Source organism: Caretta caretta, chromosome 13, assembly GCF_965140235.1.
Source record: "Caretta caretta isolate rCarCar2 chromosome 13, rCarCar1.hap1, whole genome shotgun sequence".
Lineage (NCBI taxonomy): Eukaryota > Metazoa > Chordata > Testudines > Cheloniidae > Caretta > Caretta caretta.
In genome coordinates, this window is record NC_134218.1 from 39,187,806 (window position 1) to 39,211,634 (window position 23,829).

Sequence of the window (23,829 nt, forward strand, 5' to 3'; positions counted from 1 at the left end):
CCCCCTTCCTCCGGGACTTTCCAGCTCTTCACACTGACTCACCAGAGAGAGCCGACTTTGCATTTCTGCCTCTGGGGACACAAGGCAGAGCAGGGTGTGAGAAAAACAGGAAACACCTGCCCTGGTGAGATTCAGCCAGCCGGGCCGCCCACCCCGCAAAGACAGCAACATGGCTAGAGAGGCTAGCCAAAGCTAAGCTAATCTATCTATCAGAAAATCGCAGAAATATCTGGCTGGAGGGACCATATCCAGCCCCCTGCTCCGAGGCAGGACAAAGTACACCTAGACCAGCCCTGGCAGGGGTTTTGTCCAACCTGGTCTTAAAAACCTCCAGGGATGGGGACGCCACAACCTCCCTTGGAAGCCTGTTCCAGAGCTGATCTAGCCTTAGAGTTACAAAGTGTTTCCTATCCAAGGGGTAGCCATGTTAGTCTGTACCCACAAAAACAACGAAGAGTCCAGTGGCACCTTAAAGAATAACAGATTTATTCAGGCATAAGCTTTTGTGAGTAAAAAACTCACTTCTTCAGATGCATGGAGTGAAAATTACAGATGCCTGCGTTATTATACAGACACATGAAGGGAAGGGAGTTACCTCACAAGTGGAGAACCAGTCTTGACAGGGCCAATTTGATCCGAGTGGACGTGGTCCACTCCCACTAATAGATGCGGAGGTGTCAGTACCAAGAGAGGGAAAGTTGCTTTTGTAGTGAGCCAGCCACTCCCAATCCCTGTTCAAGCCCAAAATTAATGGTGTTAAATTTGGAAATTAATAGTAGTTCTGCGATTTCTCTTTGAAGTCTATTTTTGAAGTTTTTTTGTTGCAGGATGGCTACTTTTAAATCTGTTATTGAATGTCCAGGGAGATTGAAGTGTTCTCCCAATGGCTTTTGTATGTTACCGTTCCTGATGTCTGATTTGTGCCCTTTGATTTTTTTATGTAGAGACTGTCCGGTTTGCCAATGTACATGGCAGAGGGGCATTGCTGGCTCATGATGGCATAGATCACATTGGTAGATATATCTACTATGACGTACATGGCACCCAGAATTGGACACAGGACTCCACATGGCACTCAGTCACAGTGCCGAGTAGAGCCAGGCAATTCCCTCCTGTGTCTTACACATGACCCTTTTGTTCGCCCCGCAATGATATTAGCCTTTTTTTGCAGCCGCATCACATTGTTGACTCATGTCTGGTCTCTGACTCACTTAACCCCTCAGAACCTTTGCAGCAGTGCTACTGTCTAGCTGGTCTGTCCCCATTTTGTAGTTGTACATTGAATTTCTCCTTCCTAAGTGCAGTCCTTTTGAATTTGAATCCCGTTCCCCAAAGAGCTCGCCACCCTTGCTAGCTTGGTGTCATCTACAGATTTTATGAGCATGGTCTCCGCTCCATTATCCAAGTCACTAAGGAAAATATGGAATAATACCTGACCCAGGATTGACCCCTGTGGGATTCCCACTAGATACGGCCTCCCAGCTTGACAGAAAACCGTTGATAACTACTCTTTGAGAATGGTCTTTCAATCAGATGTGCACCCACCTTACAGTAATTTAATCTAGACCACATTGCCCTAGTTTGCTTACAACAGTATCATGTGGGACTGTGTCAAAGCCTTACTAACATCAAGGTATATCACATCTACTGCTTCCTCTCCATCCACCAGGCCAGTAACCATATCAATGAAGGAAATTAGGTTGGTTTGGCATGATTTAATCTTGACAAATTCCTGATGGCTCTACCTTATCACCCTCTTATCCTCTAGGTGCTTACAAATTGATTGTTTAATAATTTGTTCTAGTAATTGATCAATCAAACTCTCTCCCTCCATACTCTTTCTTTCTTTCTTTCTTTCTTTCTTTCTTTCTTTCTTTCTTTCTTTCTTTCTTTCTTATTAGTGGTAACTTTTTCCGGCCCTGGAGATCTCTCCTTACTGATCCTCTCTCCCAACCTGAAGAGGATGAGGGACAAAGTCCCAGGTCTCTGGGTTTGTAGCTAGGCCCCCCATATCCCACTGGGGTCAGTTCAGAGGGCATCACTCAGTCTATTCCCCATGCCCGGTGGCACCTCTTCCCCCATGACACAGTGGAGGGTCTCAGGGGCCCCTGAAAGTCAGGGATGGAGGCTGTGAACGACAAGGAGCCCGCATTGAATATTTATTTATTTACGGTCATTCAGTGCAAACCACAAAAGTCACAAAAAAGAGCCGGGAGCTAAATACACAACATTCAGAGCAACAGAGACAAAGCCACTTGTGATTCAGGCCCAGGTGGGGGGCTGGCTGGCTCAGGAGGACAGGGAATGGGGCACAGAGTCCTTACCCACTAGGGGGCACCAGCTCCAATCTAGCCCCAGGGTGGGGAAATGGGACATGGATCCTTTCCGCTCTAGGGGGCGCTGGCTCTGATCCAGTCCCAGAGCAGGGGGCTGTTGGGCTCAGGAGGGTGGGAAGTGGCACTCAGGTTGTTTCCTTGCTAGGGGCGCTGGTTCCCTGCATGGTACGAGTTGTCCGGTCTTAGCCCAGCTCCCAGCAGGACAGCGTCCCCAGTGGCTAAGTGCTGATTAGGCCATGTGGGGTGAGCTCCTTGCTCCCCCCAGGGGGGTCTCCCAGAGGCACAGCAGTGGTGGGGGGCAGCTGTGGGACTCAGGGTGGTGTCACCAATAGAGCCGGGAGTCCCGGCCCCTTGTCTCCGGGCGGACGGGGGCAGCGGCCCCTACACCACGCGCTGGATCACGTTCTTGTACTCGGGGCCCCTTGCACGCCTCAGTTGCACCACGGTGGAGAACAGCCACTTCACCTGCAGGGGGGCAGAGAGAGCAAGGGTGAGAAGGGTCAGCACTGGGGGGAGCTGCTCAGTCTGTCTGCCTGTCATTGTCATCCCTTCCTGCTTTTATGTCTGTGTCTCATTCACTCAGTCTCTGCCTTATTCACCCACTCTTCTTTCTCTTTCCTTCTTCAGTTCTTTCTTTCCCTTCCAAGCTGCCCTCTACTGTGCTAAACTCGTTCATTCCTTCGTTCCTATGTTCGTTCTCTCACCTTGAACAGGGTCACGGTGGCGCTGTAGCACACGCTCAAAAGGAAGAGGGTGATGAAGACCGAGATGGTGGCCCAGAGGCCGTCAAGCTCCTCATCGCCGTCCTCACTGCAAAACTCACCTGACACGATCACCTCTGTTGGGGGGAGAGAAAGAGACATCAACTCCAACTCAGGCACTGTGACAGAGAGAGCTCAGACTGTGCGTCCAACATCAACCCGCCTATCCCCTTCTCCACGCATCCTTCCATCCCTCCACTCATCTATCTCTGGGTACATCCATCCATCCCTGACCACAAACCATCCATCATTCCATCCTGATACACACCCCTCCTTCCATTCTAAATCTCTAGATTTATCCATCCATCCGCCCATCCCCATTCACCCCTTCATTCATCGATGACCACAAACCATCCATCCATCCATCCATCCATCCATCCAACCATCCATCCATCCCTAGACACCTCCATCCATCTCTCCACCCATCCATCTTTAGATATATCTATCTATTCCTAGACACCTCCACTCATCCATCTATCTATTCCTCCACGCATCCCTCGTTAGATACATCCATCCATACATGACCACAAACTATCCATCCCCAGAAACCATCCATCCATCTCTAAATCCATCCATCCATCCATTCATCCATCCTCACTCACCCCTCCATTCATCCATGACCACAAAACATCTATTCATCCATCAATCCATCCCTAGACATCCCTCCATCTTCGATGCCTTTCCATTCCATCCATGACCCCAAACCGCCCATCGATCCATCAGTCCATCCTTAGACACTTCCATCCATCCAACCATCCCTAGATGCATCCCTCCAGCCATCCATCTTTAGGTACATCCATCCATCCATCCATGACCAAAAAGCATCATCCCTACACAAACCCCTCCCTCCCTCCCTCCATCTGTCCGTCCATGCCTCCACCGTCCATCTCTAGACACCTCCATCCATCCACCCACCTCTAGATGCACCCCTCCATCCATCCACCCACCCCTGCCTGCTGTGATGAAATGAAGGATGCAGAGCCTCCCAGGTCTCATTTCACTCGTCCCATGTGGCCATGACCCTACATCCTGGCACTGGCTGAAGGTTGAATTTCTCTATGCCTTAGTTTCTCTGCCTGTGAAAGGTGGCTCAGGATCCCTCTGAGGTGGGCGAGGTGCCGGGATGCTGCCATGGTGGGGGAGCTCCCTAAAGACCAGGATGGATGGATTTCACACATGTGCCTCTATGACCCTGATCCCAATGTAACTAAACACCCAGGAGTCACTTCAAATGGAACACAGCCACCTCTGGGCCTGTTTACACAGGGCTCTCTTGCCAACCTGGAGTTGCCTCGTCTGTGGGGATTATGAACAGAGCCACAAGTATTTTAAGGATGGGATCTAACGTTTCTCTCTGATATGAAAGATGCTGCTCCCTGAAGCACGGTGCCCCCTACTGATCCCCCTGCCCTAAGGATGTCTGGAGAACAGGTGCATGAATCTGCTTGTCTCTGTGTGTGTCTCTGTGTGTAGAAACACGACAGCCCAGGTGGGAGGGTCCCTCGGTCATGCCATGTGACAGGTGTGTCCATCTGCCCTGGACTGAGCTCTCTCTCAGCCAACCCTCCCACTCTCTTTCTCTGTGTGCCCCTGCACGGCCCCCAGGATAACAGCCCTAACACTGCTGCTGCAGGCTACCCCCTCTTTAATGCCAGGTGCAAGCTCTGTGCTCGGCACTGGTGGGTTTGAGTCCTGTGCTCGCCCATCCAGCCTTGGGGCTGATACACCACACATGGGGGGGAAGGTGTGTGAGTGAGGGGCTGGGTAGGAGACGGGGCTCATGTGGGGGGCCATAGGGGTACCTGCATCATCTGTCCCACCCCACTGCCTGGGCCCCCTATGTCACCAGAGCTAGTGAGAGTTTAAGTGAGTCCCTGCTTAATGTCCTCTCCAGATAACAGCCCTACTACTGCTGCTACTTTGTGCGGACTGAGTCCCAGGAGTCCCAGGAGTTGATCCCTGCTGTGGGGTGTTTGCTGTATGTTGTCCTACCTCCCCTTCTCCCATATGCATGTGTTATAGCCTAGAGAGGATCTCACCTCAATGAGATGCCAGGGATGGCTTGGCCGTCCACTGATACACCTACCCACCTATCTCTAACCATCCTCCATATCTTCCATCCATCCATATAGATCTATACCATCCATTCTCTTACCTCCCCATCCATCCATCTCCATCATCATCCCTACCCATCCATCCATTCATACTCACCCATATCTTCCATCCATACATGCAACCCCATCCACTTATCTATCATAGAATCATAGAATCTCAGGGTTGGAAGGGACCTCAGGAGGTTCTAGTCCAACCCGCTGCTCAAATCAGGACCAACCCCAACTACATCATCCCAGCCAGGGCTTTGTCAAGCCTGACCTTAAAAACTTCTAAGGAAGGAGATTCCACCACCTCCATAGGTAACCCATTACAGTGCTTCACCACCCTCCTAGTGAAAAAGTTTTTCCTAATATCCAACCTAAACCTCCCCACTGCAACTTGAGACCATTACTCCTTGTTCTGTCATCTGCTACCACTGAGAATAGTCTAGATCCATCCTCTTTGGAACCCCCTTTCAGGGAGTTGAAAGCAGCTATCAAATCCTGCCTCACTCTTCTCTTCTGCAGACTAAACAATCCCAGTTCCCTCAGCCTCTCCTCATAAGTCATGTGCTCCAGCCCCCTAATAATTTTTGTTGTCCTCCGCTCATCCCTTTATATATTATGTATCCCCAACCATCCATCATCATATGTCTCCATTAACACAGTCAGTTGTCCATCCATCCATTGCCATATTCACCCATCCATTCATCCTCATCTATCTATCATTCACCATCTGTACCATCCCATCCATCCATCCGTCCGTCCATCCCCATCCATTCTCATTTTCCTATCACCATCCATCCCCATCGGTACTGATCTACTACCATATGCACCCACCCATCCATTCATTTATACATCCATCCGTCCCCACCCATCCCCATCTCTAGCCATCCATCTATCGCAGTCCATCTAGGGCCATCCATTTATTCCTCCCTTCATCCTTCAGAAGGGGTACCCCTCCTACCTTCACCATAGATTTATCCATCCATCCCCATCCACTTATCCATTGGCACCCCACCCGTGAACCATCCACCCATCATTCCCGCAGTGCAGCGCAGTCTAGTGGGACTAGGGGGGACTTTGAGAACACCTGGGTTCTGTTTCGAGCTCAGTAATGGACGTGACCTTGGGCATGTCCCTTCCCCTCTTGGTGTCTCTGTTTCGTCTCCCTCCTTCTCTATTTAGGTGTGAGCCCTTTGACACAGGGACAGTCTCCCACTGTGTCTGTGCCATACCCAGCCCATCAGGGTCCTCTCTGAGTTGGGGGTGGAGGTACTACTTTAATCCAAATAATAATCTCTCTCTCTCCTTCTCTCTGTGATATCTGTTGGTCTATTAGTCCTTCCCTCTCAAGTATGTAAGTATCCATCTAAACATCTCTCTGAACACCTGGCCTTCTAACTGAGCTGGGCTGGGATATGGGCTCTATAGTATGTATGTATGTAACTGTCCATCTACCCCTCTCTCCATCACTGCTTCTGTGGTGTGTATGTATCCATGTATCTACCCATCCTTCCTTCCTATGGAACCAACCCATCCTTCCTTCCATGGCATCAACCAATGTATTTACCAATTCTTCCTTCCATGGCATCAACCCATGTATCTACCCATCCTTCCTTCCATGGCATCAACCCATCCTTCCTTCCATGGCATGTAACCATATATCTACCAATCCTGCCTTCCATGGCATCTAACCATGTATCGACTTATCCTTCCTTCTATGGCATCAACCCATGTATCTACCAATGCTTCCTTCCATGGTATCAACCCATCCTTCCTTCCATGGCATCTAAACATATATCTACCCATCCTTCCTTCTATGGCATCAACCCGGCCTTCCTTCTCTGGCATCTACCCCTGTATCTCCCATCCTTCTTTCTATGGCATCAAACCATAGATCTACCAACCCTTCCTTCCATGACATCTAACCATATATCTACCCATCCTTCCTTCCATGACATCAACACATCCTTCCTTCCAGAGCATCTACCCATCCTTCCTTCCAAGGCCTCTACCCATGTATCTACCCATCCGTCCATGGTGTATATGTATCCACCCATTCAGGATCTGGGAATTGGCATCCCCAGACTTGTAGCATCTCGGCTTCTCCCAGCCTGAAACCTGGGACCTCGTCCACCTTGGGCGACCTGCAGATTTCACCCAGTGACACCACAACAAGGAGACCTGGGGGTGAGCTCAGACTAGTTCCGTTTATTCACTTGTTGTCATTGCGGGCACAGAGATTATTTACAGGAAGTTGTACTGGACAATACTAGCAGTGGGGCTGGGAGGAGACGTCTTCATTTACCAGAGACTTTGCTGACGCTGCGTTGGGTGAACTTCATCTGCAGGGCTTCGTGGATGACCATGCAGGTGTAGGTGTCCCCGCTGTTCCAGCTGGCCTTGCTGACTTTCAGCTTGCTGTAGAGGAAGAAGTTCGAGTCGCCAGCTCCGTCCTTGATGGGCTGGGTGGTGAAGTATTCCATGCTCTCGTCGGCTTTGTGGTTCTTCATCCACTGCACCGAGATGTCCTCGGGGAAGAAGCCCCGCACCAGGCAGGTGAGGCTGACGGAGTCTTCGGAGCTGCTCAGCTCATCGTTGTGGGGGCGCAGGAGGTAGATGCCTGGGCCAGAGCGCCTGCCTTCGGTGCGTGGGGATGGAGGACACAGATGAGCCATGCACATCACTCAGCTGGGGCCACGCAGGGAGAAGGAATGTGCGTGCATGTGTGTGTGTGCAAGTGTGTGGGGGGGTAGGAACATCCCCTCTCTCCTCCAGGATGGAGGCGCTGGGGACTGGGAGCTGGTAGCCCCAGAGAGCAGGATGGGGGATTGGATGGTCTCCATCTCACATGGGGATGCAAAGGGACCCAAGGCCGGGATCCCAGGTTGTTGGGGGTTGGGGCTTCCCCTTAAGGAGCATCCCTCCCTGCTGGGGGTGGGGATAGGGGAGTCTCTCCCCTTAGGGACCCTGCTCTCCTCTTACCTGGCTTCTTGGAGATGGATTTGATGAGGGGCGAGGGCAGCTCTGAGTGCTCCACTTTGCAGGTGAAGGTCTCTCCGGCATCCCAGTCGCGGGTGAAGATGGGCATGGAGCTGGAGGCGGTGAAGGTGCCGTTGAAGTGCTCATGGAGGGTCAGGGGATCTGGGACAATGGACCCTGGCTTCTCTCGGGACCAGACTATCTGGAGGCCAGAGTCGCTCGGCAGGCTGACCACCAGGCAGGTGAGCATGGGGCTCTGGGCCACATACAGGGCAGCAGGAGTCGGGGGCACCAGGAAGATCTGGATGTTGCTGGGAGATGTTGTTTCTTCTGGGGACAGGAGAAACCAGCTCAGTGGCTAGGCCTGGTTTCCCCTGCCCAAGCCTATCCCAGTCTCCTCCCCACTCCTCTCCCCGCTCGAGCCCAGCCCGGTGTCCCCCTCCCCTTCCTAGGCAGCCTGGCCCTGCTCAGTGTCACCTCTGCACTTGTGGGCGTGGTCCTGCTTTTTGCTTCCGGTGCCCGGGTGGTACACCTGGCAGGTGTACGTCTTGCCCTCCAGCCACTCGTCCTGGGAGACACTGGCATTGCTGCGGGTGCTGAAGGTGTGGCCGTCGGCGTCCTTCTTGGCAAGGTCGGTGTCACTAGGAAGTAGCCCACTCTCACCGTTCACCAGCCATTCCACCTTCAAAGGCTCGGGGTAGAAGCCGGAGATGAAGCACACCAGCTGGATGGTGCCTGGGTGGTTGGTGCAGGAGGAGTGGAGGACATGCACCTCGGGGGCATGGGGTTCAATGGGGATGGGCTCTGGAAGAAGCGTGGCAGGGGTTAGTTGTTGTACAGACCCCTTCTGGGCCGCCCCCACTCCCCACAGCACGGTGACCCCTACTGAGCCCCCTCCCCCTGTAGCACGGCGCCCCCTGCTCTGCACAGCACAGCGCCCCCTTTGGAGCCCTCTGCCCCTTTCCCTGCACTGCAGCACCCATCACTTCTCTCGGCGTGGTGTCTCTCTCTCTCTCCGTCCATCCACCCACCACAGCGACTCCCTCGGCTCACAGCGCCGGCAGGCTCCCATCCTCTCTCCCTGCAGCAGTCACCAGATCAGGGATCTGAGAGACCCCCAACCCCTCCCGTTCCCCCCCCGGGCTGCACCGCGCTGTCCCTACTTGGGATTTCCTTGGAGATGCTGGAGCTGGTGGGCTGGTGTTGTACGTTGCAGCTATAGGTGTTAGACTTCCAGCTGCTGGCCGGGACGGTGACCTGGCTGCTGAGCGCGTAGAGGCCGCTGGAAGGTTGCAGCAGGGAGGGATAGGTCTTCACGCCCGAGGGGGCGACGCTTGGGCTCCACGTCACGGTGACCGGCTCGGGGAAGTATCCTTTGGCCAGGCAGCCGAAGGTGACCTGGGGGGTGTCGTCGCCGGTGCAGGAGGTCAGGGGGAAGACAGACGGGGCCGTGGGGCTAACTGCAAAGGGAGAGAGAGCGAGGCCATGAGACGCAGCCCCTACCCCGCTCCATGCAGCACGGGGGCCCTAGCGTGGCACTGGGCCCAGCACTCAATGCCGGGGGAGAGCGTCCCCTAACGGAGCCCCACTCTCTCCATTCAGCACAGCAGAGACTGTTGCAAGGTCTGTGTGTAAGTGGGTGCCTGAGAGAGGCTGCCCCCCGTCTTCCCGGTTGTGTCACAGAGTGACCAGGATCAGGGCCCCCAAATCACTTAGCGCTAAACAGACCCTGTCTGTGGTCGGGGGCCCCATTACACGGGTGCTGCAGAGAGACACAATGACAGACAGTCCCTACCCCAAAGAACTTACAGGCCAAATAGGCAAGGTAAAGGAAGGGTCAGAGGGGAAACTGAGGCAGAGGGCGAGGAAGGGACCTGGTCACAGCAGGTCAGTGGCACAGCCGGGTACAGAAACCAGGAGTCCTCTGTCCCAACCCCAACCTCTGCTCTGTGGACTGGGTGATGCATTGTGCTGGTGCCGCGGTTCAGCAGGGACATGGGTTGATTTCCCAGAGTGGAGGGTTGTTCCCAGTTATTTGCACCGGGATTTTCCTGAGGAACCAAAGGGAATTAGGTGCCAAAGTGGCAGAGAAATTCTCCTTGGAGAAATCACAGCGTCTGCAGCTACAAAACAACCCAAATTTTTGACCAAGGAATTGAAATTGGGGGACATTTCTGGGCTCTCGGAAGAAGTGTGGTACCAGAAACGTTTGGGTCTTCCGGTCTCCAGCTGGAGACATGCAGATGTTAGACCAGCAATTTTAGCTTGGGAATGAATATTAAATGTTATGTTCTCACTAGGCTCCTAGGTTCACTGCTAACATCATCAGTCCCTAGCGGCCAATTAGCAATTCTGTCGCTCAAACACGTTATTAGAGTCCTGGGAACTGACTTGAGACACTGGTAGGAAAGACTGGGACTGTCCAGATCAACCCGGGACATTTGGGCCCTTTGGGTTAGAGTTCGGGTTATCATTATACATGGGGAGGAGGATTAAGGGTTAGCGGTTAGGGTTAGGTGCCGGGGTTAAGGGCTATAATTAAGGGTATGGTTTAATGGTTCGGGTGAAATACCTTTCCACTCTCAAGTTCAATATCTGATATGTTGTGATTTGATTTCTAGCCAATTTTGAAGCCATTCAACCATCAGATTCCTACCGGTTCTTCTGGCATTTCCCAGAGTTAGTGAGACTCTGTAGTCCTATCCCAAGGGGCCAGTTTGCCATGATGACTCATAATTCTGATGCTGGGATGCTTGTTACCCAACTGGAGACATGGAAACCCTAGTGCTCAGAGGGTCAAGGTTGGGAGGTTAGGGTTAGAGCTGGGGTTATGGTTAGGGGTATAATTGGTTGTTAGTACTTGCATCAAAGTGTCTAGAAAACCCAATCTAGGATCAGGGACCCATCGCCCCAGGAGCTTTACAGAGAAATAAGGATGAGGACTTTACTGAACCCAGGACCATTGCAGCCTAAGCAATCTAAAGGTTGGGGGGATAAGGTTGGGATGTCAGGGTTAGGGGTTGGGTTTGACGAGAGGATCAGAGTTGGGGGTCAGAGTTAGGGAGTAGGGGCTAGAGAGCCGGGGTTCAGGATGAGGATAGGACTATAGGGAAAGGGCGAGATTAGGGTGTTGGGGTTAAGGAATTGGTGCATCTGTTGGGGGTTAGGACACTGGGGTTAGGGTCCTGGTTAGGGAGTTAGGTCAGAGTTGGGGGTCTAAGTAGTTGGGTTTAAGGTTTGGTTTAGGGTCATAGTTCTGTGGTTAGGGTAAAAATGCTTCCCTCCCCCAAACCTAGTAGTCGACTGGTTTTCACGCCCCCTCGCTCACGACATTTCTAGCCAGATTCCCACTCAAGAAACACTCATATTCTAACCAATTTGGATGAAGATTTTGCTGGACACTTTCCTAAACTCTATAGGAGAAATCTCCCAAGAATTCTAGTGGCCTCACTTTCTAGAAGCCCAAACTTGAGGCACCTTGGGGAGCAGTTACCGGGGTCTGCATCTCCAGTGGGCTTTAGCCGGAGACGTCAGAGCTCGTCCCCCCTGGAAAGGAAGCCCAACGCGTCTCCAGCTGAGTGCGCCACAAAAACGGAGCCAGTTCAACTCAAAGGCCAAATCAGGAGCCTGAACTCTGAGCTGTTGCCCGAAGAGGGGCTGCCAGTTACGTCCAGCCCCAGGCAGCCAAGCTGACATCTAGCTGTGCTGGGAACTCCCCACGCTCGGCCCTCAGCATGGAGCATGAGCACAGAGCTGGTGGAGGGAGGCTGGGACGGCTCAGAGAGACATGTTCCTGCACTCGGTGAGTTGAGGGTTTTACCTCTGACAAGGGACATGCAAAGAGAAATTTATAGCTCAGTTTAGAAAGTTTTTGGTAGCAAATATTTGCGACTGGGCTAAAGAGAGGAGACAACAAAAGTCCCTTAGAAACAATTCAGCTGTTCCCCCAAACCTCTAGTTTCAGCCCCCCAACCCTGAGCACCCCACGTCTGCTAATGGCCCTGAGTCCTGACCCCCAGCCCCCTGCTAGCTCAGCCCTGGTCTCCCACAGCTCTGCCGGTGCCCCTCACTCCCGACCTGCAACCTCCTGTTATCTCAGCCTTGGGTTCCCCTACAGCTCTGCGGGTGCCCCTCATTCCTGACCCACATCCCCTGCTAGCCCAGCCCTAGGCTCCCCCACCCAGCTCTGCTAGTGCCCCTCAATGCTGACCTAAAGCTGCCTGATATCTCAGCCCTTCCCCCCCGGGCCTTGCCTGTGCCCCTCACTCCCAACCGACAGACCCCACTAGCCAACCCTGCCCCCCCGGCCTTGCTGGTGCCCCTCACTCTTGACCCACAGCAGCATGCGAGCCCAGCCCTGGTTCCCCCACAGCTCTGCGGGTGCCCCTCACTCCCGACCCGCAGGCCCTGCTAACCCAGCCCTGGGCTCGCTCCCTACAGTTCTTTCAGAACTGTTATCCCAGCTTATAGGTGGAGTGTGAGATAAGCACCTCTGTTCCCCTGTCTCTGCGGGGGGCGGGGGGCACAGCGCTGCCTGTGTTACCCATCCCGACCTCCCCAGCATATCCAGGCTCTGCAGGGGAGCCACGTTCTGCACCCTGCTCTGGTTTTGGGTCCACACAGGGGGCGTACCCCACTGCCCTTCATAGGTGAGAACAGAGCACAACAGTCAATCATAGAAACATAGAATATCAGGGTTGGAAGGGACCTCAGGAGGTATCTAGTCCCACCCCCTGCTCAAAGCCCTGGCATTCTGACCTGCTGTTCAAACCTACTAGATCCTGCTCCCCTCCCAGAGCTGGGGAGAGAACCCAGGAGTCCTGGCTCCCAGCCCCCTGCTCTGACTAGACCCCACTGCCTTCCCAGAGCTGGAGAGAGAACCCAGGAGTCCTGGCTCCCAGCCCCCTGCTCTGACTCGACCCCACTGCCTTCCCAGAGCTGGAGAGAGAACCCAGGAGTCCTGGCTCCAGCCCCCTGCTCTGACTAGACCCCACTGTCCTCCCAGAGCTGGGGAGAGGACGTAGGAGTCCTGGCTCCCAGCCCCCTTCTCTGACTCGACCCCACTGCCTTCCCAGAGCTGGAGAGAGAACCCAGGAGTCCTGGCTCCCAGCCTCCTGCTCTGACTCAGCCCCACTGTCCTCCCAGAGCTGGGGAGAGAACCCAGGAGTCCTGGCTCCCAGCCCCCTGCTCTGACCAGACCCCTCTGCCTTCCCAGAGCTGGAGAGAGAACCCAGGAGTCCTGGCTCCCAGCCCCCTGCTCTGACTAGACCCCACTGCCCTCCCAGAGTTGGGGACAGAACCCAGGAGTCCTGGCTCCCAGCCCCCTGCTCTGACTAGACCCACTGTCCTCCCAGAGCTGGGGAGAGAACCCAGGAGTCCTGGCTCCCAGCCCCCTGCTCTGACTAGACCCCACTCCCTTCCCAAAGCTGTGGAGGGAACCCAGGTGTCTTGCTTCCCTCTCCAGCACACTCTGCCCCCCATTTATCTCTGATAGGGTTAAAACACCCTCTGCACTCATGTGACAAGCCAACAGCAGCCACTTTCCTGTAATTTACTCACCAAATCACCGGCCATGTTGGGTCGTGGTCCGGCTCTGTAGACCGAGGGGTTCTGTCCGGGAGTCCAGCTCTGCTCTGTGGCTGTCGCGTAGCTCTTCTGAGGTATCTTTGCCTGTCAGACATCCCCTCTCCTCCCCCCCAAATGGTAGTCAAGATAATTATAGATTAAAACCAAGAGATGACGCCCACTGGGGAGCTTTTACTGTTACAGCTGGTGAGAAGGTGTGAAAATTGGACAGGCTGGCGAGGTGAAAAAACCAGGGTGAAAAAACAACATTGGTGTGACTTTCACTTGTGTAAACTTCCCCTTTTCAGCCCATGTTTTTTGTTGGTCAGTTTTCCCCAGAGATTGGTCACGAAGGCCGCAGAGCTCAGAAAAGATTGAGGCCTCCTGGGGGCTCTTTTTGAGAACCTGCCGTGCGGGAGGGTGAAGAAGAAGCCTTTACGGCTGTCTTGGAACTGGGGATAGAACCCAGGAGTCCTGACTCTCAACCACCCAGGATGGATAGATTGATAGTGGGTGTATTCGGGGATAGATAGATGTCCTGTACATAGTTGCACACAAGTTTCGTGTCTCGCTTCTAGCCATCTTTTCTTTATTTTAATGTCTCCTGGCAGTTTGTCTTTATTACACAAAGGGTCTCTTCTGGTCCTTGCCCCTGCGAAGGTGGTGAGAAGTAGTTGGGTGGTAGCTCGCACCATGACTGGTGGTGGAATGTCCACTGCAATTTGACCTGTTTAAACTCATCAATTCGTGGAGTTTCAGGGCAGAAGAAGGGATCACTGTGATAGGCATGTCCCCCAGGTATTCCTGGCCCAAGCCCCCACCTTCTGGTCGAGCAGAGCAGTTAGAAAGAGAGGCCAAAGCTGGCTTTAAGGACTCCGTGTCATGGAGAGTCCACCAGAATCCAGAAATAAGGACTGCAACCCCCAAAATACTGTAAAATTGGGAAAGCCAGCTGGGAGTGAATATTTCATCCTCAATGAATTTCCCCTGGACCTGTTAGTGTCCCGGAGAGGCAGATTGAAGAGCCCAGAATCTGAGGTGTATGATTTGAAAGATCTGTTTGCACAGAAGGGCAGGGACCGGAGGAGAAAGAGCGCGTGTTGAGTTATCTCATCCATCCATGACTCATGGAGGGCTCTTCCCTAGCTTCAGCAAACGGTCTTGTCATCAAACAGAGGAAGGGACTTAGGGAGCTGGCTTCGGTTCCCAGATCTCCCACAGACTCCCCCTGTCACCTTGGGGAAGCCACGTCATCTCTCCAGACCTCAGTTTCCCCATCTGTTCAACAACAGTACTGATGCTCGCTTTACACTGGAGAGCTGAGGAGGGCTGGACTCACATTGTGAGGCGCGTGGGGAATATTTCTGCCTTCTAAAGGACCAGAGTCTCCTCTCAGCATCACTTGCACAAAACCAGAGCTAGTCCTCTGGAGTTGCTCCAGGTTTACACTGGAGCAGCCGAGGTCAGAATCCCATTTCTCGTGTTTTTCGTCCATCGCTCCGACACCACTTCACAATGGAAAGTTAAAGGGCGAGAGAAGGTCTGCGACAGGCCCACGGTCCCACAGCAGCTGGGAATAGAACCTCAGAGTCCTGACTCCTTTCCCAGTGAATTGGCCACTGGGCCAGGCAGCCATCAGGCCACAGAGGGAGGTGGATGGACGGATGTAGGTAGATCAGTGGCCGGTTTTCAGAGTTTCCCCTTTTGATGGTTTCTCTCATATTCTCTTTCTTTTTCCAGCGACCCGCACAGCCCCCTCCGTCTTCCCCCTGGTTCCCTGCTGCAGCAAGACCGGCAATGTGCCCCCGGACACCAGCTTGGCCTGCCTCGTAACTGGCTATTTGCCATCACCAGTGGACATCAAGTGGAATTCTGGCCAAGTGACCAAGGGGGTCAAAACTTTCCCAGAGGTGACGATGAGCAATGGGCTCCACACCCAGAGCAGCCTGCTGATCCCCTCCGACAGTTCCCGGCAGGGCGACCCCTACCAGTGCGACGTGACGCATCAAGGCACAGGGAAGACAGTGTCCGGGAAGTTCCCTCAGGAATGTAAGACATGCGGCGGGGGGAGGAGGGGGCAGCCAGGCTGAGATTTTCAAAGCGCCTAGAGGGTCTGGGAGCCAGTTAATCTTAATCCACATCCCGTAGGTGCCTTTGGAAAAATCTCACCCTGCAAGAGTGGGGAAAGTTTGGTCCCGTGTTGAAACACACTGAGCCCTGGTGCTTTGTCATTGCAGAACTCCCGCCCCCAGCGCCCCTCTCCGTGGGCCCCTGAATGAGGCAAACCTCAGGGTGAAACGCACCCCTGGGCAGACACCTATGTTCCACTAAAGGGGAGGTTTTTCAGCCCTGCCTAAAATATTTAGGTCTCCGGTTCCCCTGGGCACTTGGCACGTAAATCCCTCAGGCACCTTGGGAAATCTTAGACACGCAGCTGGTCTGAAAAGGCACCTAAGCCTCATGCTGCCCTTCTGTACAGGGGAAATCTTCGGCTCACTGCCTTACTCCCTCACCCTCACCCAAACCCAAACCCAGACCCAGACTCCTCCCACCGGGGGGGTAGAACAAAGCCCATTTGCTGCTTCAGTCCAAAGGCCAGGTTTGTTCACACACAAGGACTCAAAGCAAAACCAGTGGAACTCAGAGCACAGGCTCCCAGCCACCCGGGGCCCCCCCAGCGTTCAGCCGGCTGGATGGGGAGCACACGCCCCCTTTCCCACTAGGTCCCCTTTCCCGCATGGTTCCTAGCCCTCCTGCCTGGTCCGCATCTAGAGATTTCCCCCTCAGGTGCTTTCCTCAGCACTGAGCCAGAAGCTTTCCCTTATATAGACTGCAGCAAGCAGCCCCATGAAACTCCAATTCCCAGCAACCACTGGCCCTAACGGGGCTACACCCCCTTACAAGCTAGCACTCGCTTACACCTCTTTGTCATGGAGCTGTGTGTGTTTCTTGCACTCCGGCTGTTCTCGGGCATCTTTTGAAATGGATACAACCCCAGAGCAGCAAACCTAGGCATTCTGGGGTCAGAACTTGAACGGGTGTAAATCGACTGATCTCCATGGAAGTCAGTGGCCCTGTGCTGATTTACATCAGCTGAGGATTTGACCCTTTTTCCGTAGTCAGACACAGTCAGTCCTCTCCCAGGTTTTCTTCTGATGCCATGTCATGCTCTACAGCACCACAGTCCCCCTTAAATGGGACATTAATTAAGGAAAAGAAGTTCAACCAAACACAGCTCCAGTTCCAGCTTTGTCCCTGCTGTTTACCAGGGAGAACATACTCCATGCAGCATGTGCAGAAAGAATGCATGGAGGCATTCAGTATTTGCCTAAATGTTTTAAGGGCCCTGTTCCCATTTGTTTTAATCCCTTACATGGCTGTGAAGTTAATCCCTAGAGGCTGAATAAAGTATGCAGTGTAAACACAGCACAAGAAGGTGGGGTTTTTGCCAGTGCTGGGAGGACTGTAGAGTTAGCACTCTCTCAGGAAGGGGAGTGGGGATCTACAGAGAATGACACTGGACTGTGTTTTCCCCTCTCTCTGCTCTCAGTGTGTGGTTTGACAATGCCACCCCAGGTTCACCTCCTGGTCCCCACCTGCGAGGACAGCGCCACAGAGAGCCAGCTGGAGCTGGTTTGCCTCCTCCTGAGCTTCAGACCCGGGAAAGCCGACGTGAAATGGCTGGTGAATGGAAAGGAGAGGAGCCCCCCCACCCCGGCCTTTTCCTCTGCAATGGGCACAGATGGCTCCTACATGGGGCAGAGCCGCATGACCGTCACCAGGCAGAGCTGGGAGAGGGGAGACGTCTACACCTGTCAAGTGACCCACCCAGCAGTGGGAACAGAGCTCTCCATGCACAATGCCAGCAAGTGCTTGGGTGAGGGGCTACGCCTGTGCATGGTGGGGAGGTGGGGTGGAGAGTTACTCAGAAACCAGCCCTGCCTAAGGGTAGGTGAGACTGCACCTAGACCCCAGTGTGATGGGAGACATAGGAGTACCACAGAGAAATTGATACTGTAGGTGGAAGGGAAGAGAAAGAGATATAATGGGGGGATGGATGGATACTACCAGTGTTCTGATGGGGATGGATGGATGGATAGATTTGATTAGATTTGATTTCGATAGTCTTTTTCTGCCTTTCCACATTATTTATGCTGGTCAATGACATCTCTTTGCATTTCTCAGCCTGCCTCAGAAGTTCACTTGACCCAACCGTCTACTTAACCAAACCCTCCTATGAAGACGTCATCAAAAATTCTGGTCATGTTACCTGTCTAGTTTTGGGTTATGACTTAGCAGCCAGCAGAATCGCATGGAAAGTGGATGGGCAAGTCAGCTCTGCGGCAAAGACAGAAACTCTCAAGAAGAACAGCAACGGGACCACCAGCCTTTTCAGTTCTCACCCTGTGTCACTGGCCCAATGGGGACAAGGCACCATATTTACCTGCAAAGTGACCACACTCTGTTCTGGAGAACTAACCCAGGACATAACCATGAGCAATACAGGTGAGTAGCCTTGGCATCTCAAAGGGAAAGGCAAACTCCAGTCATTGTTAATTGGGATTAGAGGGTGAAACTCACCCCACACAAGTCCTAGGAAGCCTTTAAGTCCCAGTTAAACCCGCCAAATAACTCTTTTAGCGGAGCCGAGGCCCTCAGCACAGGGGTGTATTTCATCCGTAATTAATATTTCCCCTATGAATCTCTCATTCAGGGGATCACCATTAATATCCAGTTTAGAGGTTTTCCCAGTACTCACTTTCTTCTTATCATTGAATGCCAGCTCCTCTAAGAATTTCACTCCCTTGGCTCCCTGGGATCCGGGGATGTGGCCTTTGAGGGACTTAGTGTCCTATTTGTGACTCTGGTCTGATGTGCATTTGTATTTCTTATCTCTGGAAATCAGGCTGGTGCTTGTCATCCGGCATTCGGCCTTTCAGGGATATTTCTTGTGAGACTCTCTAAGAGTGTCCAGTGGAGTTAGGTTCCCAAATCCCATTGAAATACCCAAGATGTCCAAGTCCCTTAGCCAGCCTTTGAAAATCTCGATTGTGTTGAATTTTGCTGTGAGCATTTGAAGGAGGGAAGAGGCTCCATCTGAGTGAGCAAATGGGTTGGTGACCCAATGTCATGATGATGCATGGCGGAGACTTGGGGTGAAGAGGAGATAGTGTGGTTCAAGGCTTGGGGTGAGGGTTCAGGTTTGGGACGCAGGACTAGCTGAAAGTCCCCTGCACATCTGCATTACGGTAAAACCAAGCTGAGGATAACGATCAGGATGATGATCTCGAAGGGGATGAAGATGATGTCGATGACAATGAAGAAGGAAATGAAGATGCTGAAGGAGAAAAGAGAAAGAATGTTAGAATGCTGAAGGAGATGATGAAGATAAAGAGGAAAAGGATGATGATGAAGATTTTGATCTGAAAAAGAGGACGATAAAGAGGAAGGAAGTAATTATGAAGACAAGTGAGGTGAAGAAAATGAATATGATGATGGTGATGAAGATGAAGATAATGATGTTAAGTTGTTGCCTTTTAAGGTTGAAGTTCACTGTACATTCTGCGGGGAAGGCTTTGGAGTTCAGCTGAGTCTATGGGTGATGGTCCACTTGAGTCTTTGAGTTTCAAGGGAGATGATGCTCAATGGTTGGCTTTTTGTTTCACACATAACTTTGAACAACTGCCCTCCCTGGCCCCTTCACACAGTGATAGCTGCTGGATCTAAGTCCGTAACTTAGACATGCTAACCAAATCTTATTTTTCTCTTGCCCCTCTTCCTTTTCATTTAGGCATCAGTAAGAAGGAGCCCACAGTTACCGTCTCCCGAGCCTACCACGAAGACATCTCTGGGAACAGTGTCTCCTTTACTCTCATCTGCGAAGCTAGTGGCTTTTACCCTGAAGAGATCAGCATGTCATGGTTGAAGAATAACTCCCCGGAACTCAAGTCCAGTTACAGTGGCCCTGTGTCAGGAAATGGCACTTTCTCTGCCTACAGCATCCTGAAGGTTGAGCAAAGTCAAGGAGAAGGAAATTACACCTGCGTGGTGCATCACCCAGCCATGGAAGAGCCCAAGAGGGTTGTGGAAAAGGTGTCCCTTGGTAAGTGGATTCTCAGAGGCAGGTTTTAATTTGGGGATGTTCACACATGTTCTTATCCCGTCCAGCCAATGGCATGAACAACCGCATGACTCCATGTGAGCTCTCGTGGGAGGGGTGGCAATGAAGGATTTCTATCTCCATTATGATGCTGTCTTTGGTGAAATCAAGACTTATTGCAACCTGAGCTGGGTGGAGAATGTCCCCTCCACTCCAGTGCAGGAGAGTTCCCTGTATTTCCAAGGCATTATCCAGTCTAAAATGCCCCAAGTAATGGGGATCCCACCCCACCCCTGGAGGAGATGATTCCACAGCCTCACAGAGCACATCACCACTAAAGGAAGTGCAGGAAAACTGTCCTAATTGCAAGAGAGAATTTAAGGGAGGGTGCAGAATGTAATCTCATTGGGCTGTGATTTGGCCAAGACATTGGGGTGGACACTCTTGCTCTTGGGGAAAGTTCAAAGAGGTCTTTCATGGCTAGGAGGTGGTTCGCTGAAAATGTTCTTTTCTTCTTAACCATGGATCGCCCTGGGTGTTGTTTGCTCCACACTTGAACATGGATTCCCACAGTGGCAGATTCACAATTTTGCCCTTATGGTCCCTTCTTATTCTTCAAATTTGTTGCTGGCACATTAGGAATGTCTTCATGGATCTGCAGCCATGACAGGCACCCAATTAAAATCTGTTCTCAAGGAAAAGATGAGCTGGGGTGGGGCAGATTCCATAACGGATTCAGTAGCTGATGAATTAATGCAAACAAAGGAGAGAAACCCCTCAGCTCCATTGCCCCACAGTGGGGCTTGGGCATCCATATGAATCTGGAATCCCAGCTCCAGCAGCATCCATTTTAGAAACTAATCTCATGAGTGACACCATGCATATCCTTCACACAACATTCAAAAGAGGACATTGTCCCTGGGTGCCAGGACTCCCATCAGTCTGGGTTTCCCTTCTCAGATTTCTAAAGTGATTCGAGGTCTCCCCTCCCCCATCGGCTTGCAGTGGAAGTTGAGGGACTCACGCCCTGAGGAACCTCGGCAGGCCATGGGTGTGCAATATAAATGGCCCTTCTGCCTGTGCAGGGGGTAGGGTTTAGGGAACACAAGTTTCATCCTGAGCTGTGGGTGCAGTGTGGGGTCTAGTGGTTAGAGCAGGAGGATCTGGGTGCCAGTCATGACCATGGGCAGGTCATTTGTCCTGTGTTCCAGCTGCCATCTCTGGGAAATGGGGATAACTGCACTGAGCTCAGGTGGGTCATTGAGCTCATGAATTTAAGGCCAGAAGGACCCTGATTTGAGCCACCACGGCTGGTCTGTTCCCAGCCATGTTTTCCTCAATGGGACTTTCTCCCAACAAAACCAGAGACCTTCAGATTTGCTCCTGGCACCGAGAGACCCTAATAAGCATAATTGGACCCAGGAATCCCAATCTCTCTATTGGTTGGAAAATCTCAGCCATTTTCCCCGCTGCTCCATAAGATGAGGGTCCCGCCCCTTCTACCAGGGAATCCAGTGCCCTATTTCCACCTCCAGTGACCCTCAGCCCCTTTCCCAAACAGCCCCTGGGCTTTGCGCCCCTGAGAGAGAGGCACTCAGTTACCACCTCATGCCTGTTGAAATATTTGCTCAGCCCAGCCCTCAATGCTGCCTCCTGCCCCCCACCAGGTGTCAGCAACTGTAATCGACACCCTCTGGAGGTCTCTCTCCTTCCCCCTTCCCTGGAGGACCTCTACATAGGGCAGAACGCCACCATCAGTTGTTTGGTGAGTGGCATGGAAATCCCCGGCAGCCTGGAGGTCTCCTGGAACCGGGGTAGTGGGGGCCCGTTGGCTGTGGTCTCCAGGGAGCCAGTGCTGCAGGAAGATGGCACCTACAGTGCAACCAGCATCCTGCGGGTGTGCGTGGAGGAGTGGCAGGCGGGGGAGGAGTTCACCTGCACCGTGAAGCACCAAGACATCCCGTCAGCCATTGTCAAGAGCATCCGCAAGAGTCACAGTAAGAACTCAGACTTTCCCCTGTAGGGGGCGCCAGCTCCCATCCAGCTGCAGGCTTGGGAGAGTGGCTGGCTCAGGATGTGGGGAATGGGACACGGGACCTTATGTCTCTAGGGGGTGCTAGCTGTGATCTGGCTTGAGGTCTTTGGGACTGGGAGTCGCAAATTTGTCGGTGTGATGAAACGGGCAAATTTATGAGACAGAGGGGGACAGAGTCAGGACTCCTGGGTTCTTTTTCTGTCTCTGGGAGGGGAGTGGGATGTCGTGGGTTAGAATAGGGAGACTGGAAGCCATGAGTCCTGAGTTCTAGCCCCTTTTCAGGGAAGGTATTTGGATCTGGTGGGTTAGTGTGGTCTGAACTCCTGGATTGTATCCATGGGTCTGGGTGGGGAGTGGGGGGTCTCGTGGGATATAACAGGGCGATGAGGGTGGAGGATGGTAGCCAGGACTCCTGGGTCCCAATCCTTCGCATCAACCCTTTGCTGTTTCTCATGGCAGTGGTTTCCCTCCGGGCCCCTTCTGTCTACATCTCCCCTCCTCACGCTGAGGAGCTGGCTCTCCGGGAATCGGCCACCATCACCTGCCTGGCCTCCGGCTTCCGGCCCAGAGACATCTTGGTGACATGGACCCAGCAGGACCGGCTCGTGCCCCAGGAAGCCTACACCAACATCGGCCCCGTCCGGGAGGCTGGGAAGGAGGAGCGCTACTTCATCTACAGCAAGCTCAATGTCTTGGCATCTGAATGGGAGCGGGGGGACACGTACGCCTGCGTGGTGGGGCACGAGGGTCTGCCCATGACCTTCATCCACCGGAGCGTGGACAAAGCCTCCGGTAAACCCACCGCCGTCAATGTCTCTGTGATCTTGTCCGATACCGACATCACCTGCTACTGAGGAGCAGAGCCGCGTGGGCTCCTCACGGCGTATCTGAGATGGCCAGGGAACCTCGTGGGGTCTGGGATTCCTCTTAGCCTGTGTGTAAAGCTGTGGGAGCTCTGGTGTACAGAGCGTGGCTGTGTGCGGAATATGCCCAAATAAAAATGCAGCATGCCAGAGTTTGTGATGAAGGGTGTGTCTTCTGGCGGAGACTGTCTCTGTGTCTCATCCACCCATCCACACTTCCTCCCACAATATCTAGATGTATCCCCCCACCTTTCTTTCTTTCTTTCTTTCTTTCTTTCTTTCTTTCTTTCTTTCTTTCTTTCTTTCTTTCTTTCTTTCCAGCCATCCTCCTTTCCTTATGTATAGACTACATCAATTCATTCTTCCAAACAGGATCCATCCACCCATCCTAGGCTCTGGGGGACGGATAGCTCAGTATTTTTGAGCATTGGCTTGCTAAACCCAGGGTTGTGAGTTCAATCCTTGAGGGGCTGGCTCTCCGGGAATCGGCCACCATCACCTGCCTGGCCTCCGGCTTCCGGCCCAGAGCCATCCTGGTGACATGGACCCAGCAGGACCGGCCCGTGCCCCAGGAAGCCTACACCAACTTAGGGATTTGGGGAAAAATAGGAAATTGGTCCTGCTTTGAGCAGGGGGTTGGACTAGATGACCTCCTGAGGATCCTTCGAACCCTGATATCCTATGATTCTATACCTGTTGCTTTGATTCTACAGTGTCCATGCATGCAAAATTATGCAATCTCCTCTCTGCATCCATCCATCTTCATGCATTGTCATGTTTCTACCTGTCCATCCCTCTGCAGTGAGTTGCTATCCATCCATTATTATTCATGATATTGCAACTCCTAGATCTCCTGACTGAGGTCAGAGCCCCATTGGATGGGCCCTGTACGAACACACACAGAGGAAATGTCCTGGAACCAAGGAGCTGATAGTCTAAGCAGACAGAGGCTGGGATGGGATATTTTGGCACAAAAGGATTAAAATAGGGATGCTATAAAGAAGTGAGACACCCAACTCCCACTGCAATTGTGAGTTTATCTTCACTGGCACCTAATTTCCTAAGAGTCCTTTAAAGACCCCAGCCCAGGT

At 52.7% G+C, this 23,829-nt stretch overlaps 2 gene segments (V, D, J or C); one reads left to right on the forward strand and one right to left on the reverse strand.

Moving 5' to 3' along the window:
• Positions 1-1,666: 1,666 nt before the first annotated feature.
• LOC142068700 (immunoglobulin heavy constant gamma 2-like) lies at positions 1,667-9,688 on the reverse strand. The segment is given in 7 exon segments: positions 1,667-2,801; positions 3,041-3,174; positions 7,502-7,834; positions 8,179-8,505; positions 8,653-8,979; positions 9,339-9,635; positions 9,679-9,688. Coding segments are annotated over 7 exon segments (1,512 nt in total).
• A 2,228-nt stretch (positions 9,689-11,916) lies between these two features.
• On the forward strand, positions 11,917-22,872 carry LOC142068701 (Ig mu chain C region-like). The segment is given in 7 exon segments: positions 11,917-11,977; positions 15,481-15,789; positions 17,291-17,617; positions 17,926-18,246; positions 19,532-19,843; positions 21,508-21,837; positions 22,335-22,872. Coding segments are annotated over 7 exon segments (2,055 nt in total).
• The last annotated feature ends 957 nt before the right edge of the window (positions 22,873-23,829 follow it).